At 39.5% G+C, this 18619-nt stretch overlaps 1 protein-coding gene across 1 annotated transcript; it reads left to right on the top strand.

Moving 5' to 3' along the window:
* The first annotated feature begins 7927 nt into the window (after positions 1-7927).
* LOC127096423 (uncharacterized) lies at positions 7928-9634 on the top strand. Its single transcript, XM_051034993.1, has 3 exons — positions 7928-8308; positions 8375-8856; positions 9586-9634. Exons 1-3 carry the CDS (start codon positions 7928-7930, stop codon positions 9632-9634), a joined length of 912 nt encoding a protein of 303 aa, XP_050890950.1.
* Positions 9635-18619: the final 8985 nt, after the last annotated feature.

Genomic DNA, 18619 nt, shown 5'->3' with positions numbered 1-18619 from the left:
ACCTGTTTCTAGCAAGGTACGTTTTAGTGGATTAGAAGAGATTCCCAGATCTCATATTATTGTTGAAGCTCTTCACTTGAAGAAGTATGAGATAGAGGCTCATTGGGTGAAGAAAGGAGGATTGTTTGGGTTGCCATCTGATTTCCTCATCAAGGAAGCTACTGCTTTTGCTCAAGTCGGTAGTGTGGATGCTTTTGAATCTATCTTTGTGTTGTTCATTTATATATTAGCTTTGTTCCCTAACATTGACGGTTTTGTTGATTTTAACTCCATTAGACTTTTCTTAATTGGGAATCTTGTGCCTACTTTGTTGGGTGATATGTATTTCTCTTTACATCTAAGGAACTCTAAGGGTGGTGGAACCATTGTCTGTTGCATTCCTCTTCTGTACAAGTGGTTTATTTTGCACTTGCCTCAGACACTTGCTTTTGTGGAGAAAAAACAATGTCTACGGTGGTCTCAGAGACTTATGTCTCTCACTAATGATGATATAGTTTGGCATGTGTTGGTTCTATGTGTTGGCATCAATTTTGGTAAAACTTAGAGTTATCACAAGTTGTCATGCGTGTTGTCTTGACATGTGATATCAGCTTCCTGCAGGATGTTTAAATATGGTTGTGCAGGATTTAGCTAAGATGTCAGACTCGACGTTAAGACATGTGTATACAGAACATTCAGTCTGAATGTTATGTATTTTGATATTGCGCTTTTCATGCAAATATGTGTGTGCTTATGTGGAGATTGAATGCGTTATTCAAGGAGTAATTTGATTTAAAACCAGAATGATCTATTTTCCAATAAGGGATGATTAGCTGTTGTTTCTTAGGAGATACGCAAGTAAAATAGAATTAGGGTTTTATGCTGCCCAAGCCCATTCAAAAAGCTTCTATTTAAAGGCCATGTAAAACCTGGTTTTACACACACAAGAAACAAACGATAAAGTGAGAGAGTTTTAGGGTTTTAGTCTTGTGTGAGCTTGTGTACTATGAGCCATTCATTCATCTTATTGATGTATGAATTGGACTGACTTTTGTGTTGTAATTTGTCCACTCTAAGCTTGGAAGCACGAGTGTTTGTTTACTTGGTTGAAGCTTTTAAGCAAGATCAAGTATGTGTCCTTGAAATGTGTCTTCTTTCTTTTGTATTTGTTTTTATATCATTGTTGTGATTGAGGGGGAGTGAGTTGGGTCTCATGTCTAAGAGTTCTTAGATAGAAGTCACACGGGTAGAGATTAGGTGAAAAGATTGTAACTTGAAGTTGTTTACTGAGAGTCTTTGAACTAATTTTGTTTAGTGGATTTCCTTCCTGGCTTGGTAGCCCTCAGACGTAGGTGAGTTTGCACCAAACTGGGTTAACAATTGCTTGTGTCGCTTGTTCAATTTTTTCTTTGTTTTTATCCTGTTTATATTTTATTTGTTGTTCAGATATTAGTGTCGTGACATTACCTTCGACATCTTATATCTGATACCAGAATTTTAATTGGTATCAGAGCAAACATCCTGCTCTGGTTTTGGGTGAGATCTTAGGACGTTACTTTCTGGTACTATGGATAGAGACGTAGGATCTGTACACAGACCACCAATTCTGGATGGATCTAACTATGACTACTGGAAACCTCGAATGGTAGCCTTCTTGAAATTTTTGGATAATAAGGCTTGGAAGGTTGTTCTAACAGGCTGGGAACATCCCTTCACTGTGAAGGAATGAGAAGTTACAACTGATAAGAAGCCTGAGGAAGAATGGACCAAGGAGGAGGATGAACTAGCTCTTGGAAACTCTAAAACATTGAATGCTATATTCAATGGGGTTGATAAGAACATCTTCAGACTGGTGAACAACTGTGAGGTGGCTAAAGATGCTTGGAATATTCTCAAAACCACTCATGAAGGTACCTCTAGAGTGAAGATGTCTAGATTGCAGCTGCTTACTACTAAGTTTGAGAATTTAAGGATGAAAGAAGCTGAAAGTATTCATGACTTCCATATGAATGTCCTTGAAATTGCTAATGCCTCAGGAGCCCTGGGTAAGAAGATGTCAGATGAAAAGCTTGTGAGGAAAATTCTCAGGTCACTTCCCAATAGATTTGCCATGAAAGTGACAGCCATAGAAGAATCTCAAGATATCTGCAAGATGAGAGTGGATGAGCTAATTGGATCCCTCCAAACATTCGAGTTGAGAATGAGTGATGGATCTGAAAAGAAAGTCAAAAGCATAGCCTTTATGTCAAACACTGAAGAGAAAGAGGAAGACAGTAGTCAGGATACTGATGAAGGTTTGGCAAATGATGTAGCATTACTTGGGAGACTGTTGGTTCTAAGTGTTGGCAGCAATTTTGGTAAAACAAAGAGTGTTCATAAGGTGTTGTTTGTGATGTCTTAACATAAGATATCTATGTACCTGCTGGAGTTTAAAAACATAATTATGCAGGATTGTCTCAGAATGTCATACACCATGTCATGGCATCTGATATTATGTACCTGCTGGAGTTAAAAACATAATTATGCCGGATTGTTTCAGGATGTCATATACAATGTCATGGCATCTGATATGTTTGTACCTGCTGGAAATTATAAATGGAATTATAGAATTATGCAGGGTTGTTCCAGGATGTCAGACCCGATGTCATGACATCCTGTACACAGAACATTCAGCGTGAATGTTATGTGATATGTGATTCCGCATTTAATGGCAATCTATGTATGATTGAAGATCTTATTTGCAGACGCATTCAATCATTGATTACAACCTGATTTATTTATTTTCCAAGGAGATCTAACCAGCTGTCATGAGAAGATTTAATTGGAAAATAGTTTAGGGTTTTCAAGATGTCCAAGCCCAGCTGAATGCTTCTATAAATAGGACATGGAAAACATGATTTGTTACACAACCAATACTGAGCGAAATATTGAGAGAATATAAGGGTTTGTGTCTTGTTTAGTCGTGAGACTTGTAAGCCATTCAATTCATCCATAGATGATTGAATTGGTCTGATTTGTGGGTTGTAATTTGTCACTCTAAGCTTTTAAGCATGAGTACGTGTCTACTTGATTGAAGTTGTTAAGCAAGATCAAGTGTGTGTCTACTTGGTTGAAGATCAAGTGTGTGTCTACTTGATTGAAGATCAAGTGTGTGTAATTGAAAAGTGTTTTATTTTCACAAGGGATTGTTGTTTAAAATCACAGGTGTGATTGAAGGAAAGTGAGTGGGTTCTCATATCTAAGAGTGCTTAGGTAGAAATTGCACGGGTAGAGATTAGGTGAGAAAGACTAGAACTTGTTGAAGTGTACGGAGAGTCTTTGAACTTATTCTATTTTAGTGAATTTCCTTCCTGGCATGGTAGCCCCCAGATGTAGGTGAGTTGGACCGAACTGGGTTAACAATTGCTTGTGTCTCTTGCATTACTATTCTTTATCTTTATCCTGTTTGTTTCACTCATATATTAGTGTCGTGACATTACCTTCGACATCTTATATCTGATACCAGAATTTCAGAGAAAATTTAACAAACTCCTGAAGAAGATGGATGTGAGGTCAAAGTATAATGTCAAGAACAACTCATTTGACATCAGTAGGCCCAATGATGCTGGAAGAAGGGTATGGACACATTTGAGCTGAATGTGGGACCTATCTCAAGAAACAGAAGAAGAGTCTTGTTGCTACTTGGTCTGATGACAATTCTAAAAGTGAAACAGAAGGAGAGTCTTCCAATCTTGTGACTGCCTTGACTAGAAGATGGGATTCTGATGAATACTCCAGTGATGATGAATTAACCTTTGATGAATTAGCTACTTCCTACAGGAAGTTGTGTTTCAGAAGTGAAGAAGTGTGTCAACAAGTGGAGAATCAGAAGAAACTGATAACCCAACTAGAGGATGAGAAGACAGAACACTTAGAAACCATTTCTAAGTTGAAGATCGAAGCCGTGTTCCTGAAATCCAAACTGGATGAGATGACGAAGTATGTCAGAATGCTAAATAGTGGATCTGACACCTTAGACAAAATCCTCCAGACTAGAAAGATGGCAGGAGACATGACTGGCCTTGGGTTCAATGAATCCTCTCCTGATTGTAGTCCCACTGGTAGCAAACCAAAGATGTCACATCAGGTGTCTCAACATCACAAGGAAAGACAACGTAAAGGAAAACACCAAAGATGGAGATGTCATTACTGTGGGAAATTTGGCCACATAAAACCATTCTGCTTTAGGCTATATGGTTATCCTAGTCCTACTCATCATCAACCTAGACATAAACAACACATCCCTGTTAACAAAAAATAGTGGGTTCCTAGGGATGGTGCTACTAACTTGATAGCTCACAGCTCCTTCAGAGTCTTAGCCAAAGAAGATTAGTACTTTGACAGTGGATGCTCCAGACACATGACTGGAAGCAAAAACCTGCTAATTGACCTCCAACCTCATGCCATCAGCTATGTAACTTTTGGTGATGGAGCAAAGGGTGAAATCAAAGGGATTGGAAAGCTGAATTGTCCTGGAGTCCCTAACCTTGATAATGTGTTGCTTGTTAAAGGATTGACTGCAAACCTGATCAGTATCAGTCAACTATGCGACCAAAATCTAAATGTGAACTTCACAAAAACTGAATGCTTGATTACTAATGCAAAAAATGAGGTGATCATGAAAGGAGTCAGGTCTAAGGACAACTGCTATATGTGGAATTCTCAAGAAACTAGTTATTCATCAATATATGCTCTAGCTAAAGAAGAAGAAGTGAAACTATGGCATCAAAAACTGGTTCATCTGCATCTTAAAGGAATGAAGAGTATCATATTTGTTGAAGTTGTCAGAGGAATCCCAAAATTAAATATTGATGAAGGAAGAGTTTGTGGTGAATGTCAGATTGGAAAGCAGATAAAGATGTCACATCAAAAGATCAAACATGACACCACATCTAGAGTGCTGGAACTTCTCCACATGGACTTGATGGGACCTATGCAAGTGGAAAGTCTTGGTGGGAAAAGGTATGTTTATGTTATGGTGGACGACTTCTCCAGATATACCTGGGTGAATTTTATAAGGGAAAAATCTGATATGTTTGATGTGTTCAAAGATCTTTGCCAAAGACTTCAAAGAGAAAGAGAGAGTCATGTTATCAGAATTAGAAGTGATCATGGGAAAGAATTTGAGAACAGTAAATTTGTTGAATTCTATTCATCTTAAGGAATTGGTCATGAGTTCTCTTCTCCCATTACTCCTCGGCAAAATGGTGCGGTGGAAAGAAAAAATAGAACTCTCCAAGAATCTGCTAGAGATATGTTTCATGCTAAGAAGTTGCCTTACCACTTCTGGGTCGAAGCTATGAACACGGCATGTTATGTTCACAACAGAGTAACCTTGAGGAAAGGGACCCCAACCACTTTATATGAAGTTTGGAAGGGAAGAAGACCTACTGTCAAATACTTCCATGTGTTTGGTAGTAAATGTTATATCCTGGCTGATCGTGAACAAAGAAGGAAAAGGGACCCCAAGAGTGATGAAGGAATATTTATGGGCTACTCAACAAACAGCAGAGCCTTTAGAGTTTTTTATTCCAGAACAAAAGTTATGAAGGAATCTATCAATGTTGTTGTTGATGATCAAGAGACTGATGTCACAGACGATGTTGAAACATTTCTGAATGATGCCCCAGCTTATCTCCTGGACAAAAGTAATGAGAGTAAGTCCACTCAAGCTGAACCTGGAGCTGATAAAGTTAATAAGGGACCCTCTATCAAAATTCAGAAGGATTATCCTAAAGATCTCATTATAGGAGACCCAAATAAAGGGGTCACCACTAGATCAAGGGAAGTGATCTCACATGCCTATTTTGTGTCCAATATTGAGCCTAAAAATGTCAAAGAAACCTTAATTGATGAATTTTGGATCAGTGCCATGCAAGAAGAGTCAGGCCAATTCAAGAGAAATGAAGTGTGGGAATTGGTTCCAAGACCTGAAGGAATAAATTTCATTGGAACAAAGTGGGTTTACAAGAACAAATCTGATGAAAAAGGTGTGGTTACTAAAAATAAAGCAAGATTGGTAGCACAAGGATACACTCAAGTTGAAGGAGTTGACTTTGATGAAACATTTTCTCTTGTAGCTCGCCTGGAGTCCATTAGATTATTGCTAGGAGTGGCATGTATTCTGAAGTTTAAACTGTTCCAAATGGATGTGAAAAGTGCCTTCTTAAATGGATACTTAAATGAGGAAGTGTATGTTGAACAACCTAAGGGATTCACAGACCCAAACCTTCCAAAGCATGTGTATAAGTTGAGGAAAGCTCTTTATGGGTTGAAACAAGCTCCTAGAGCTTGGTATGAGAGACTCACAATGTTTCTCATTGACAATGGATACAGGAAGGGAGGCATTGATAAGACTTTATTTGTCAAAGATGAAGGAGGAAAGCTCGTGGTGGCTCAGATATATGTGGATGATATTGTGTTTGGTGGGATGTCAAGTAAGATGGTTCAACATTTTGTTGAGCAAATGCAGTCTAAATTTGAAATGAGCCTTGTTGGAGAACTAACCTATTTTCTTGGCCTGCAAGTCAAGCAGTTGGAAGATTCTATCTTTCTATCTCAAAGTAAATATGCCAAAAATATTGTTAAGAAGTTTGGCATGGAGAATGCAAGCCATAAGAGGACACCTGCTCCTACTCATCTGAAAGTGTCTAAAGATGAAAATGGTGTCAGTGTGGATCAAAGTCTCTACAGAAGCATGATAGGGAGTCTATTATATCTCACAGCAAGCAGACCTGACATTGCTTTTGTTGTAGGTGTATGTGCTAGATATCAAGCTGAACCAAAGGTGAGCCACATAAACCAAGTGAAAATGATCCTGAAATATGTCAATGGCACTAGTGACTATGGGATGCTATACACTCATGGATCTGAATCTGTGTTGTCTGGATATTGTGATGCTTATTGGGCTGGAAGTGTTGATGATATGAAAAGCACATTAGGAGGATGCTTCTTCTTGGGGAACAATTTAATACCATGGTTTAGTAAGAAGAAAAATTGTGTGTCTCTGTCTACTGCTGAAGCTGAATACATAGCAGCTGGAAGTAGTTGTTCTCAACTGGTGTGGATGAAACAAATGTTGACTGAATACAATGTCACGCAAGATGTCATGACATCGTAATGTGACAACCTGAGTGCTATAAACATTTCTAAGAATCCTATTCAGCACAGTAGGACAAAACATATTGATATTCGTCATCATTTTATTAGAGAACTCGTGGAGGATAAGATTGTAGCCTTAGAGCATGTTGCTACTGAGATGCAGTTAGTTGATATTTTTACAAAGGCATTGGATACAAATCAGTTTGAAGTCCTGAGAGGAAAATTAGAGCTTTGCATTTATGAAGACTTGTAGCAATTAATATGGAGTGGGACAAGTAAGCAAAGTAGTGTCTATGTGGCTAAAGTAAAGCGCCCCCATTATGGTAAATCATCACCTAGTTTTGGAAATACCATCTATTTCGTTTTCACACGCTACCCCCACAACCTCACTACCTACTCCAACTCTTCTATCTTCCTGCTCCTTCCTCACACTCCTCTGCTAGGGCAACAACATTTTTTCCACAAAAACTTCAAGATGTCACAACATCAAACTACTTCTGCTTCAAAAACTACTAAGTTTACTCACAAGGTTAGCGCTCCTTCCATGGACATTCACAATGATGAGATTTTGGATGTGGTTCCTCTATCAGTTATTCCCTGCGAGGCCCTTGATTTAAACCATCCCATTGATGCCTCAGCTTTTGCATGCCCCAATCAAGGTAACATCTCTAGTATCCCTTCTGTCTCAACTCATGCCACTAACTCTAAGGAAGATATACACCACACTGGTCGTGTCATAAGAAACCTAGTCACTAGAATCCTTAATGAATGACATTCTGTGAAGGGAGTCTCTACTCCCCTGTCTAAAATGTACCCTTCTCCTGAGGTTGAACAACATAGTGGGAAGAATGACGATTCCTCCAGTTCTGGGAAGGACATGGCTGCTGAAGGTTTCTGCTCCCTAGGGCAAACTATGTCTGGTAAAGGAAAATCTGTGGCATCTAAAACTGCCAATGCTTCCCACTCTGAGAAGCATGATGATACAAACGATATGATTGACCTAGAGGATGATAGGCCAGATGATCAAGAGGAGAGCTTACTTCATCACTTAAAGCCAAGTGTGGCTAAACGTATGAAGACTCGAAAAGGAAGATTTGTGGCTGAACTTATGTCAGCTAGAAAAACTAAGAAGACTGTTGGTATTGGTCCTTCTAAATCTTGGAGCAAGGTTGAAGTGAAGAAGAGGAAGGTTAGAGAAGTTTCTGAGTCTGAAGAGGATGTTGAGGACGATGTCCCTGACATCTCTCCTGTGAAGAAAAACATTGTGAGAAAGTCTCCTGGTAAAGTTGTTGTTGTGCATTTGGATAATATATCTTTCCATCTTGAGGATAGAGCTGCCAAATGGAAATTTGTGTTTCAAATAAGGGTGGCTGTGGAAAGGGAGTTAGGAAAGGATGTTGTTGAAGTCAAGGAGGTCATGGACCTGATAAAGACTGATGGGTTGATGAAGACTGTGGCTTGGTTCTCTCAGTGCTATGAGGGTTTAGTTAAGGAACTCATTGTCAACATTCTTGAGGATATTGCTGATAAGAACAGCAAGGAATTTTGCAAAGTGTTTGTGAGAGGTAAGTGCATCACTTTCTCTCCCACCGTTATTAACAATTTTCTGGGTAAAAAAGTTAAGGGTGCAGGTGAATTGGAAGTTACGGACAATGAGGCCTGTAGAGAAATTACAGCTAGGCAGGTGAAAGGTTGGCATATTAAGAAGCATCTTCCTGCTGGGAAGTTAACTGTCAAGTATGCTATATTGCATAAAATAGGAGCTGCAAATTGGGTGCCTACCAACCACATTTCCACAATTTCTAATACCCTTGGAAGATTTATTTTTGCTGTTGGAACCAAACTGAATTTTGACTATGGTAGATTTATGTTTGAACAAATCATCAAGCATGCATCTACTAATGCAGTTAAGCTGCCTATTGCCTTTCCCTCTATGATTTGTGGGATTATCCTGAAGCAACACTCTAGTATTCTGAGTTTTAATGACTTACCTAGTAGAAGGAAACCTGCTCTGTCTGTGCACTATAAACTATTTGAAGGCAGTCATGTCAAAGACATTGTCATGACATCTACCATGAAAAAGCCAGCCTCAAAAGTTGGAACTATTGTTGAGCTGAAGGAGACTTGTAAAGAGTTTGGTGAATGGATAAGGGTAGCAACAACTAGGAAGCAATCGTTGGAAGCATTGATTGCAAGCTTGGAGCAAGCTGAAGGGGAAAATATTGATCATACTAAGGAAGCTTAAGCCCACACCTCTAGTGAGAGGTCTGCAACTAATGATGAGACAAGTGGCAATTCTGTTTCTAGTGCTGATGAAGCTGCAAGCTCAAGCTCCTCTAATTAGCTCCTTTGACTTTGGTCCCTAGTGATGTGATGGTGTTCATTGACGTGATGGTTTTTATTGATGTGATGGATTTTCTTGTTTTTGGAAATTCTATTTTTCTATTTTGTTGGTTTGTATCTCAGCTTGCTTACAGCTGAATATGTACTTGGTCTTGTAACCCTTAACTTTTGACATTTTGGTTTATGACTGAATAGACATTTATTTTATCTCTTTGGTCTCTTTTGGCTAAAAAGGGGGAGATGATGTTTGATGTTATGTTTGATACAAAGAGGGAGAAGTGTTTTGTCTGTGTGAAGCAGATTGGTGCTTGGTGTGGACTAGCTGATGGGGGAGGTGGTGTGTTCTGAGCACAAGCGCATGTGTGTTTACTAGTTTCTATTTTTGCTAGTAATGTGTGTATGTTTACTTCTGCTGCTGAACTGATACTTTATTTGATTTCTTGTGAACGTATGATCTGATGTATGTTTTAGCCAAAATTTTCCAAAGAGAGAGTTTGTTGGTTATATGTGTGGCATCAATTTTGGTAAAACTTAGAGTTATCACAAGTTATCACGCGTGTTGTCTTGACATGTGATATCAGCTTCCTGCAGGATGTTTAAATATGGTTATGCAGGATTTAGCTAAGATGTCAGACCCGATGTTAAGACATGTGTATACAGAACATTCAGTCTGAATGTTATGCATCTTGATATTGGGCTTTTCATGAAAATCTGTGTGTGCTTATGTGGAGATAGAATGTGTTATTCAAGGAGTAATTTGATTTAAAACCAGAATGATCTATTTTCCAATAAGGGATGATTAGCTGTTGTTTCTTAGGAGATACGTAAGTAAAATAGAATTAGGGTTTTATGCTGCTCAGGCCCATTCAAAAAGCTTCTATTTAAAGGCCATGTAAAACCTGGTTTTACACACACAAGAAACGAACGATAAAGTGAGAGAGTTTTTGGGTTTTAGTCTTGTGTGATCTTGTGCATTGTGAGCCATTCATTCATCTTATTGATGTATGAATTGGACTGACTTTTGTGTTATAATTTATCCACTCTAAGCTTGGAAGCACGAGTGTTTGTTTACTTGGTTGAAGCTTTTAAGCAAGATCAAGTATGTGTCCTTGAAGTGTGTCTTCTTTCTTTTGTATTTGCTTTTATATCACTATTGTGATTGAGGGGGAGTGAGTTAGGTCTCATATCTAAGAGTTCTTAGATAGAAGTCACACGGGTAGAGATTAGGTGAAAAGACTGTAACTTAAAGTTATTTACTGAGAGTCTTTGAACTAATTCTGTTTAGTGGATTTCCTTCCTGGCTTGGTAGCCCCCAGACGTAGGTGAGTTTGCACTGAACTGGGTTAACAATTGCTTGTGTCCCCTGTTCAATTGTTTCTTTGTTTTTATCCTATTTATATTTTATTTTTTGTTCAGATATTAGTGTCGTGACATTACCTTCGACATCTTATATCTGATACCAGAATTTCAGTATGATCCCTCTTTGAGCAGTTTGGATATTATTGATTGTTGTGGTGAATTCTCTAATGTGCCTCTCATTGGTACACAAGGAAGAATTAACTATAATCTTGCTTTGGCTCGTCGTCAACATGGGTTCCCCTTTAGAGACAAACCTAATAACACTTTGTTAGAAGGTCTTTTCTATCAAGAGGGTAAAGATCCCTAACATTTGTAACAGAAGATTGTGCAAGCTTGGCATAATGTGCATATGAAGGGAAGATCTGAGCTTGGTCCATGCAATTGTATAGCTTTGGAAGCTTACACTCTTCGAATGAAGAAGAGAGCTTTGGAGTTGAATATGCCTTATCCTTGCGAAAGACCTATGTCTATGGTTGTGGTTGAGCCATTAACTCTCCCTAACCAAGATATAGATGAGTTGGAACACGCGCTCGCCAAGATGAAGCAGGAGAAAGATATGTGGGAATAGTGTTTCCGTGCTTTGAGCAAGAAGCATGAAGAGTTGCAGTTGTAGTCTAAGGAAAAAGATGCACTTATTGAACTACTTGAAGACCGAGTGACAAAAGGAGCAAGAGAATAGAGAACTAAAGGACGAGATCGCCCGACTGACTGCCATGATGGAGTCAGTGTTGGCTGCTCGGAGTCAAGCTTCTCCAACACCCGCAACTCCTCCTCAGAGGACAGTTATTTCAGAGGTGGCTACCTCGACCATGCCTGCTGCTACCGCTCATTTCACGCCTGTTATTTGCCATATTCCTGTGGGGAATACCGCCGAACTTTATGCCTGAAGGCTTTGCGCCTACTTTTGCTTTCGTGCCGGTATCTAGCCCGATCATGTTCGTGCCACCTCCTGTTGTGCACACCTTACCTCGTGTAGAGGACACCATTTATCATTCTGAGCCGTCTGAGGGTCCGGATGTTTACGAGAAAATGGATGAAATGAAGGATCAGTTTCTTGAGCTGCGCAAGGAATTGAAGACACTAAGGGGTAAGAATTTGTTCGGGAAAAGTGTTGTCGAGTTGTGTTTAGTGCCAAATGTGAAGATCCCGGTGAAGTTCAAAGTGCCTGACTTTGAAAAGTATAAAGGGAACACATGTCCACTCAGTCTTCTAGTGATGTATGCTCGCAAGATTTCTACCCATACTGATAACGATCAACAGTTGATTCACTACTTCCAAGACAGTTTGACCGGTGCTGCGCTCCGTTGGTATATGGGGTTGGACAGTGCAAGCATTCGCACTTTCAACGACTTGGGAGAGGATTTTGTTAAGCAGTATAAGCATAACGTGGATATGGCGCCTGATAGAGACCAGTTGAGGTCTATGTCTCAGAAGGATAAGGAGATATTTAAAGAGTACGCGCAGAGATGGAGGGAATTGGTTGCTCAGATCACTCCTCCCTTGGATGAAAAAGAGATGACAAAGATCTTTCTGAAAACTCTGAGTTCATTTTATTATGAATGTATGATTGCTAGTTCCCCCACTGACTTTACCGAAATGGTAAACATGGGGATGAGGCTTGAGGAAGGAGTCCGAGAAGGACGATTGTCAAAAGATGAAGCATCGTCAAGTAAGAGGTATGGCAGTAGCTTTGGGAAGAAAAAGGACAATGAAGCTAATGCAGTAATCAGTGGGAGGCAGAGGAGGCCTCAGATCAGGAGGAGTCAACCATCCTATCAACATCATCACCAAGTATCTTCAGTCATTCCAATATTCTCTAATAATAAATCAACACCAGTTCAACAATAACAACGTCAACAACAACAACCGCAACAACGAACAAACGCCTACAACAACAGCAATACCAACAACAATCATCATCAACAAAACTTTGAGAGGAAGAAAGTCTCTTTCGACCCGATTCTTATGTCTTATGCAGAACTGTACCCGTCTTTGGTTCTCAAGAACCAACCAAGAAACCCGTCGCAGATTCCATAACCACTTCCTTGGTGGTACAAACCTGAACTCCGTTGTGCTTTTCATTAAGGGGCACCCAGACATGATATAGAGAATTGTTATCCGCTCAAGTATGAGGTTCAGAAGCTGATGAAGAGTGGAATGGTGTCCTTTGAGGACCGAGCGTCGAATGTAAAAGCAAATCCATTGCCCGCCCATGGAAATTCTTCTGTGAATATGGTGGATGGTTATCCTGGAGAATTTAAGGTTTTTGATGTTCGCTTTATCCGGAGGTCCTTAGTGCAGATGCATAAGGACATTTGTTTGGTGAGTGATTGTGAGCATGACCACGACGGTTATGCTGTTTGCAGTGTTAATTCAAGGGGTTGCGAGGTTGTGAAAAGGGATATCCAATGATTGATGGATGAAGGCATGATTCAGATTGTTTAATCCTGTCATGTAGATGATGATGTAAATGTCATAGTGCCTATTTTCAAGCAACCAGAAAGATTGGTAATTCAGTACGACAGCAGCAACAGTAACAATGTCAGTAATATATCAGTATCGTCGTTGGTTATACGGTTAGCGGGCCCAGTCCCATATTCATCTGATAAAGTTGTTCTATATCAGTATAATGCTACAATGATGAAGGATGGTCAAGAGGTATCGTTGCCTACGACCAGCTCTGTAGTGAGCATTGTTGATGTTACCAAGGTGACCCGTAGTGGTCGTGTGTTTGGGTTGGTGTTCCCAAAAGATAAAGAAGAATCAGTTGTTGGTAAGAAGGTGGAAGTGCCTACTTTAGATCCGATTAGTACTTCGTTTGAATAAAAGAAGTGAGTTTAATGTGGTGGAGCAGCTGCTCCAAACCCCCTCAAAGATCTCAGTGTTGTCTCTACTCATGAATTCAGAAATGCACAGAGAAGCACTGCAGAGAGTTTTAGAGCAAGCGTTTATAGAACATGATGTTATAGTGGATCAATTCGATCATATTGTGGCTAACATCACTTCCTGCAACAGTTTCAGCTTTTGTGATGAAGAACTCCCTGAGGAGGGCAGAAATCATAACTTGGCTTTGCATATCTCCATGAACTGCAAAGATGATGCTTTGTTTAATGTGCTTGTTGACACTGGGTCATCACTAAATGTGTTACCAAAGTCAACTTTGTCAAAGCTATCATACCAAGGAGCGCCTATGAGGTATAGCGGTGTAATCGTCAAAGCTTTTGACGGTTCGCGCAAAACAGTTATTGGTGAAGTGGACCTTCCAGTTAAAATAGGTTTGAGTGATTTTCAAATTACTTTTCAAGTAATGAATATCCACCCGACCTACAGTTGTTTGTTGGGAAGGCCATGGATCCATGAGGCGGGAGTTGTTACCTCCACTTTGCACCAGAAGCTCAAATTTGTGAAGAATGGAAAGCTCGTAATCGTTGGTGGGGAGAAGGCATTGTTGGTTAGCCACCTGTTATCTTTCTCTTATGTTGAAGCTAAGGATGAGGTTGGAACTCCGTTCCAAGCCTTATCTATTGCTGCTGAAAAAAGAGTTGGGGTACTTATGTCCTCATTGAAGGATGCAAAGAAGATTATGGAAGAAGGCAATGTTGATCAGTGGGGGTGCATGGTAGAGGTCTCCGATAACAAAGGCAAAACCGGTTTGGGATTCTAGCGAGGTTCATCAACTACTAGATCAGAGGATATGCAACTCAGCTTCCGTAGCGAAGGGTTCATTCATGGCAATGAACAACACTTAGTTGTTGTGCTAGAGGATGACAAAGAGGAAGACTGCACTAATTTTGTGACGCATGGAAAGGCTTGCAACAATTGGATTGTTGTTGATGTTCCTATTATTTTGCATCGATCTAAGTAATTGCTTTTATATGTTTTCAAAATCCTTCTCCTATGCCTAAGGGAGAAGTGAGCATTGTTTGGGCATTTTCAAATTGATCATTAATAAAATTAATTCTATTCATCCATATCTATGATGTTTATTTTTACTTTATTCTGAAAATGGTAATCACAAAAAACATAAATAAACAATATAATTGTCCATTTGCATAATATTTGGTCACAAATCCACTTCTCTAAAATCAAAATATCAAATCATTATGCAGGTTGGTTTCTAACCCCATTGAATACAATGATCCTTCTCCTTCTCCAAATTTTGAATTCCCTGTGTTTGAGGACGAGGAGGAAAGTGATGAAGAAGTGAGTGATGAATTATCTCGTCTTCTTGAGCAAGATGAAAAGACCATTCAGCCGTTCGAGGAGCAGATTGAGCTAGTCAACTTGGGTTCCGAGGATGATGTGAAGGAAGTCAAGATTGGGTCTCGACTGTGTCCAGATGTCAAGAAGGGGTTGGTTGATCTTCTTCAAGAGTATTCAAATGTGTTTGTTTGGTCCTATCAAGACATGCCTGGTTTGGATTCTGAGATTGTGGAGCATAGATTTCCGTTGAATCCAGAATACCCGCCAGTCAAGCAAAAATTGAGAAGAACGCACCCTGATATGGATGTGAAGATCAAAGAAGAAGTGCAAAAGCATATTGATTTCGGTTTCCTTGTGACCGCTAAGTATCCGCAATTGGTGGCCAATATTGTGGTTGTGCCGAAGAAAGATGGAAAAGTCTGCATGTGTGTTGATTATAGAGATTTGAATAAAGCCAGTCCGAAAGATGATTTCCCCCTGCCACACATTGATATGTTGGTAGACAATACTGCTAAATTCAAAGTCTTTTCATTTATGGATGGATTTTCGGGATATAATCAAATCAAGATGGCACCCGAAGATATGGAGAAGATCACATTCATTACGCCTTGGGGAACATTATGTTATAGAGTGATGCCTTTCGGTTTAAAGAATGCTGGTGCAACTTACCAAAGAGCAATGACTACTCTTTTTCATGATATGATGCACAAAGAGATTGAAGTATATGTCGATGACATGATTGTTAAATCAATTGATGAAGAGGAACATGTTGAGCATTTGTTGAAGTTATTCCAGCGTTTGAGGAAGTATAAACTCCGCTTGAATCCCAATAAATGTACATTTAGTGTTCGTTTTGGTACGTTGTTGGGCTTTATTGTCAGCGAGAAGGGTATTGAAGTTGATCCTGCCAAGGTCAAAGCAATACAAGAGATGCCTGTGCCCAAAACTGAGAAGCAAGCCAAAGGTTTTCTCGACCGCTTGAATTATATTTCCAGATTTATTTCACACATGACTGCCACATGTGCACCTATATTCAAGCTTCTTCGGAAAGATCAGTCTTGTGATTGGATCGAAGACTGCCAGATTGCTTTTGACAGTATCAAAGAATATCTGCTTGAACCTCCGATTTTGTCTCCACCTGTTGAAGGAAGACCATTGATCATGTATTTGACTGTGCTCGAAGATAGTATGGGTTGTGTTCTTGGTCAGCAAGATGAGGCTATAAAGAAAGAATTTGCAATCTATTACCTCAGTAAGAAATTCACCGACTGTGAGACTCGATATTCTATGCTTGAGAAGACTTGTTGCGCATTGGCTTGGGCTGCTAAGCGTCTGCGTCAGTATATGTTGAATCATACCACTTGGTTGATATCCAAAATGGATCCGATCAAGTATATATTTGAGAAGCCTGCTTTAACTAGGAGAATCTCCCATTGGCAGATGTTGTTATTAGAGTATGATATCGAATACCAATCTCAGAAAGCGATCAAAGGTAGTATCTTGGCTGACCATTTGGCTCACCAACCGATTGAAGATTACCAGTCAATGTAGTATGATTTTCCTGATGAAGAGATCTTGTACTTGAAAATGAAAGATTATGATGAACCATTGCTTGAAGAAGGGCCAGAACCTGGTTCTCATTGGGGTATGGTATTCGATGGAGCTGTTAATCAATATGGTAATGGTTTTGGGGCAGTGATTATTACTCCTCGAGGCACGCATTTTCCATTTACAGCTAGATCGACTTTCAAGTGTACAAACAATATGGCAGAATATGAAGCTTGCATTATGGGGCTTGAAGAGGCCATTGATCTTAGAATCAAGCATTTAGATGTCTTTGGAGATTCAGCTCTGGTTGTGAATCAGATCAAAGGTGAATGGGAGACGAATCAACCCGGTTTAATACCATATAGAGATTAGGCGAGGAGGATTTCAACTTTCTTTACAAAAGTTGAGTTTCATCATATCCCTCGAGATGAGAACCGGATGGCAGATGCTCTTGCAACATTGGCGTCAATGATTGTGGTGAAGTATTGGAATGAGGTTCCCAATTTGTCTGGGATGCGTCTTGATAGGCCAACGCATGTATTTACGGTTGAAGAAGTCAAAGATGAGAAACATTGGTATTACGACATCAAGTGTTTCCTCCAAAGTTAGATTTAACCGTCTGGGACATCATTGAAAGATAAGAAGACTTTAAGAAGACTAGCCGGTAATTTCTACTTGAATGGTGATATATTGTACAATAGAAACTTCGACATGATTTTGCTCAGATGAGTAGATAGACACGAAGCATACTTGTTGATGACTGAAGTGCATGAAGGTTCCTTTGCTACTCATTCCAATGGACATGCAATGGTGAAGAAGATGTTGCGAGCAGGTTACTATTGGCTGATAATGGAATATGATTGTTGTAAGTTTGTGAAGAAATGCCACAAGTGTCAAATATATGCAGATAAGATTCATGTTCCTCCGACACTATTGAATGTTATTTCTTCCCCATGGCCCTTCTCCATGTGGGGAATTGATATGATTGGGATGATTGAGCCCAAAGCTTTGAATGGACATCGTTTCATTCTGGTGGCAATTGACTACTTCACAAAATAGGTTGAAGCGGCATCGTATTCAATGTAACTCTTTTCCTTGTAAATTACCATTTTCAACTTTGTAAAGGTCTATGGAGTCTTGTCATTTACTGACTACCATTCTATTAAATAAAGTTGAGCTTTTATCGAAATATTTCTACTCATATTTACTTCAGCCAATAGTTTTAATTTTTATTATGATCATTTTTGAAATTAAAATCTTTAATCAAAATCATTTTCTTAAACATATAAAAGCAAGTATTTTTCAAAGCAATTAAAAAGAAGTATCAACAGCATTTCAAAGAGCAGTAAGTCTTAAATGTGAAGCATTAAGGGTTCCCAAAGCAGTTAACCCTTCGGGTATCCTTAGCCGAGTTTGTTGACCCGGTTCCACTGCGGAGTTGTGTTTGATCCCTAGTAGAGCTTCGTTTCTCTTCCAACTGAGTTGGTTGATTTAGTGCCATGTGGAGTGTTATTTCCTCGATAGAGTTTCTACTTCCCCCAACTGAATTTGTGTATTCCTCAGCAGTTTTGATCCTCAGCAGAGTAAGTAGACTCCCCAGTATATCATGTTGGTTTCTCCATCAGTCGCCATCTGACTTGCTCCCAGTCGGAGTTTCCTCCTGGTTTCTGAGCAGCTACTTGTGTTTATCCTCTGTATGGTTGTCTCCCATTTTGATATGGTGTTGACCTAAAAATCCCTACAGATTTGATAAAATTCCCTCTCCTCAGCGGATCTCCTCCTTCCTCAGCTAGAGTTGAGCCTTTGGATCGTTGATCTCTCTCTCTGTTTTCCAGCAGTTGTCTCCCTCTTTTTGTGGATTGACCGAGGATTGTATCGATTATTCAAATCCTTTGCGACACCTTTGTGATCGTTTTGTCAGCATAATCATCATATATACATATACACTCATATAATTTCATAATTGCATCATCATCTTTGATTGATTTATTTGAGATTCTTATTCTCTGTTATGGCAGTACTTTATGTATGTGTAAGCCCTAGAGGC

Source organism: Lathyrus oleraceus, chromosome 6 (genome assembly GCF_024323335.1).
Source record: "Lathyrus oleraceus cultivar Zhongwan6 chromosome 6, CAAS_Psat_ZW6_1.0, whole genome shotgun sequence".
Lineage (NCBI taxonomy): Eukaryota > Viridiplantae > Streptophyta > Magnoliopsida > Fabales > Fabaceae > Lathyrus > Lathyrus oleraceus.
The sequence above is the reverse complement of the archived record's forward strand: the minus strand, read 5'-3'. Positions and strand labels throughout refer to the sequence as shown.

What these genes read in the sequence shown, in the direction of transcription:
- LOC127096423 (XM_051034993.1), top strand. Translation starts at nt 7,928, where the DNA reads ATGTACCCTTCTCCTGAGGTTGAACAACATAGTGGGAAGAATGACGAT. An exon ending in TTGAAGTGAAGAAGAGGAAG is followed by an intron (nt 8,309 to 8,374) that starts GTTAGAGAAGTT and finishes TCTCCTGTGAAG; the next exon opens with AAAAACATTGTGAGAAAGTC. An exon ending in GCTGGGAAGTTAACTGTCAA is followed by an intron (nt 8,857 to 9,585) that starts GTATGCTATATT and finishes TTTGTATCTCAG; the next exon opens with CTTGCTTACAGCTGAATATG.